This window comes from Gavialis gangeticus, unplaced genomic scaffold (assembly GCF_001723915.1).
Source record: "Gavialis gangeticus isolate Ggan-Ray unplaced genomic scaffold, GavGan_comp1, whole genome shotgun sequence".
In the NCBI taxonomy this organism is placed as follows: domain Eukaryota; kingdom Metazoa; phylum Chordata; order Crocodylia; family Gavialidae; genus Gavialis; species Gavialis gangeticus.
The window spans coordinates 61,035,328-61,038,697 of NW_017729024.1; the positions used below are offsets into that span (position 1 = coordinate 61,035,328).

The following is a 3,370-nucleotide window of genomic DNA, read 5'->3' on the forward strand; positions in this document are numbered from 1 at the left end:
CCACCAGATGCAGGAAAGGTGGGCAGGCTCTGCAGGGAAAAAAAAAAATAAAAAAAAATCAGGCCCCTTGCCACCCCTCACCCACCCCATTCCCCCAGCGAAGCCTGCCTGAAGGAGCTACCACTGGGCCATACAGCCCCTGAGCTGCAGGGGTGGGGTGGGGCAGTCCTTCCCTTCATGGTGGCAGCACCTCTTGGGGAGGGGGGCTAGCTGCACAGGTGCTGCCCCAGCTCACCACACAGGACTCACCAGATCCAACTCTTCCCCAAGCCCATGGCAAGGGGTCCAATCCTCCCCCCCTGCCACCCCTTGTGGAGCCCACCTACCTCTCCCATGGTCAGGGGACAAGCTGCCAGTAAGCCCTGAGCTGCAGGGTGCCCCAGACCTTCCATCCACAGCAGCAACACCCCCTGGGCAGCAATGGTGACAGAAGCCCCTAAATTGAAGTGGTGGATTTTATTTATTTTTGATCATCACAATTAAAAACCCACCATTTCTATTTAGGGGACTAAACCCCCATCACATGTACAAGTGGCCTTACCAGGTAATTAAGAGGATCATTTTGCCCAACTGTCTTACAGTCAGTGTATACACCATTCTGTTAGGGTCCCACCTTCACTACTTCCTTTACCAGGTAGAAAAAAAGGCTCACAACTGAAGTTATGAGCTGTTTTGGTTACTTATTTATTTATTTGAGCCACAAGTGAAGCTACAAACTACAAACAAATGCTTAATGAGATAATCAGTTTTTTTTTTGTTTTTTTTTTTTTTGTTTTTTTTTGTTTTTTTTTTTTGTTTTTTTTTTTTGTTTTTTTTAAGGCTTAAGGTTCAGGTAGAGCACAAGGCCAAAAGCAAATATATTAATTTAGCCCCACTGTGGAGTTTGCAATCTGCCTTTTTGTGCTTGTACAGTAACTAGTACTGTGCAGATGTGGTCTAAAACTAGTCCATAGGTGTTAGGAGTTGTAAGTATTGGCAAAGGGATGAGAATGGGGGAAGGAACTAGTTTAAGAGACCAAAATCAATTATGAAACTTGAGAAGGACAAGATGGGGATTATGGAATTTCAGTGGAGTAATTTAACAAACCACTGTTTTTCATTCCATACATCATAGCATTTTAGTTTAGTCACTGTTACTGTTCAGGCAAGAAGCAACATTCAATCTATAATCTGTTCCTTTAGGCACATGCATTAAAATGTAGATGGGCCACAGAAGGCTAACCGTGAGACTATTCTGCCACTCTTGGCAAAAGTACTTCCAGTATGTCATAGAGAGGAGTAGTAAACAGAGGCAAGTAGTGTTCTAAAAACCAGTTTGAAACTTGCATCTTTTCTTTTTTTTTTTACTCCAACTTAAACTGATGCCAAGATAAAGTTGCTAAGAGGTTAACCTATACTTAAATAATAAATAAAAAAAAAAAGGAACCGAGTAGCTGAGATATCAGAGACAAGAACCTTCATCTTGTTGCTCACAACTCACGTTTAAGCTCTGGATTGGTAGAGTAAAACACACTAGCATTTATCAGCTGTTTAGCCATTTGCATAAAGTTACCTGGAGTCTGCTTGTACTCTGGAATTTATACCACTCCAGTCACATAGCCCAGAGCCAAACTGGCATGGAGACTGAGCTACAACCTCACTGCCACAGGGGACTGCTAAGGAGATAGAAGGGCTGGAAAGGAACAATGTAAACTGCTCCTGCTAGACTTAATAGTCAATCAGATAGTCAGGGCAATTTCCAGAAGTCTTTTGCGAAAGGGAGGGAGGGAGAGAAAGTCACTCAATGTGCTTAGAAACCCAATTCTCATTTTAAGAACCAGAGTTGTCATTCTTGCCAGGCACAGCAAACAGAAAAGAAGCCATGTAAATACTAAAATGATTTTTAAAGAGGCAAACTGGCACTCAAACCCTACAGTAAATTCTACTTCCTTGGAACAAAATTAAATAGCAGGAATTTTTTAAAGAAAAGCCAGAAACTGAGATTTTCAAAGTTCTTTTCAATCTTTTAGAAATGGTTCATAGAGACCTAAAATTACAGTGTAGTCATTTTAATCCTTGAAGATGTTTTAATATTAATCATATTTTAAATTACTGAAATTTATCCCATTAAAAAGGATACCATAAAACAAACTTCTTGGATGATGGCTTTGTTCTTTTCTTCTTCATTGGACAACAGTCTCTGACAAAAAAAGAACACTGTAAATGGATTTGACAAGAAACAAATGATACTTGCAATATTGCAGGGATAGTGCACTACATAAACCACTACTAAAAAAGCCTGAAGACTAGAGATCAGTGAGCAATGGTCAAGGCTGGCTTGGGTCAGCAGACTGGAAACATTACCACTAACACAAGTGGCAGCATTTTTGGCACCCATCTTTAGGTTCATCCATACCCTTTCTTCACAAGCATAACTTTTGAACACTGCAGGATTGTACTTGGTCTACTGTGGAGGTTCCCAAACTTTTTCTTATGGTGTACCCCCTTCTGGATTTACCAGTTGCGAGCACACATTTTATATTTTAACCCCTTAAATGCTGATCATAATGAAAAGTAAATCCTCCATTGCACAATTTCTCCTGCATACCCCACAGAAATGTCTTGTGTATCCCCAGGGGTACATGTACCAGTTTGGGAACACCTGGTCTACTGCAAGGGTGCTCAGGATCTGGCCCATGGGTCAAGTGTAGCTTGTGGAGCCTTTGAATCTGGTCCACAGGGCTCCCCAAACACCAGGAAATTTGGTGGCAGGGAACAGTGGCCACCCCCTCCCTGCTGCCAAAATCCCAAGCCCCATTGGGCAGATTGGAACCAGGCCACAACCGTCTTCTAGCACAGCCAGGTCATAGTTTGCTTCCTTACCTTCAAGTGCTCATGACATTATTGTTTGGAGTTAGGGCCTTGTTGCATCTTATGTTGTGAGCTGCAGTAATGTTGATGGGTAGGGAACTCAAACACAGCTGCTGGCCAATTTTGTGGGCAGACAGCAGGGCTGGCAGCCCTTTTCATGGGCTGAGCACGGAGAACCCCCTACACCTGATTGGCAGAGGGGCCCCGGTTGTCCCACTCCTGACTACCTATTTGGCGGAGAGCTGTCATATAGCTCTGGCCCTTGCCGCTGATTGGCTGAGGGCTGTCCATCATACGACTGTGCCATATGACAGCCAGCCTTTGCAGCCTATCAGCAGAGAGGGGTGGAGGGAGCAGCCATTTTGCCATGCTAGCAGCTCCATTACCCTCCAGGACAGTAGCCATGAGGACTTGCAAAGGGAGCCAAAATTTTATTTTAATTTTTGGAAATCTCCCCACCCCCGCCCAGGAGTCTGCTAGAAGTACAGAGTCCGCCCAAACCCATGGTTTTGGGGGGGCG

At 43.9% G+C, this 3,370-nt stretch overlaps 1 protein-coding gene across 2 annotated transcripts in view; it reads right to left on the minus strand.

Annotated features, from left to right (window-relative positions):
* Positions 1 to 3,370, minus strand: part of GAK (cyclin G associated kinase) — a 207,220-nt gene that overhangs the window by 150,793 nt on the left and 53,057 nt on the right. For both annotated transcript variants that reach the window (XM_019517146.1, XM_019517145.1), the window contains exon 3: positions 2,120 to 2,179. In XM_019517146.1, the coding sequence (XP_019372691.1) occupies positions 2,120 to 2,179 (60 nt within the window). The remainder of the gene's footprint in view (positions 1 to 2,119; positions 2,180 to 3,370) is intronic.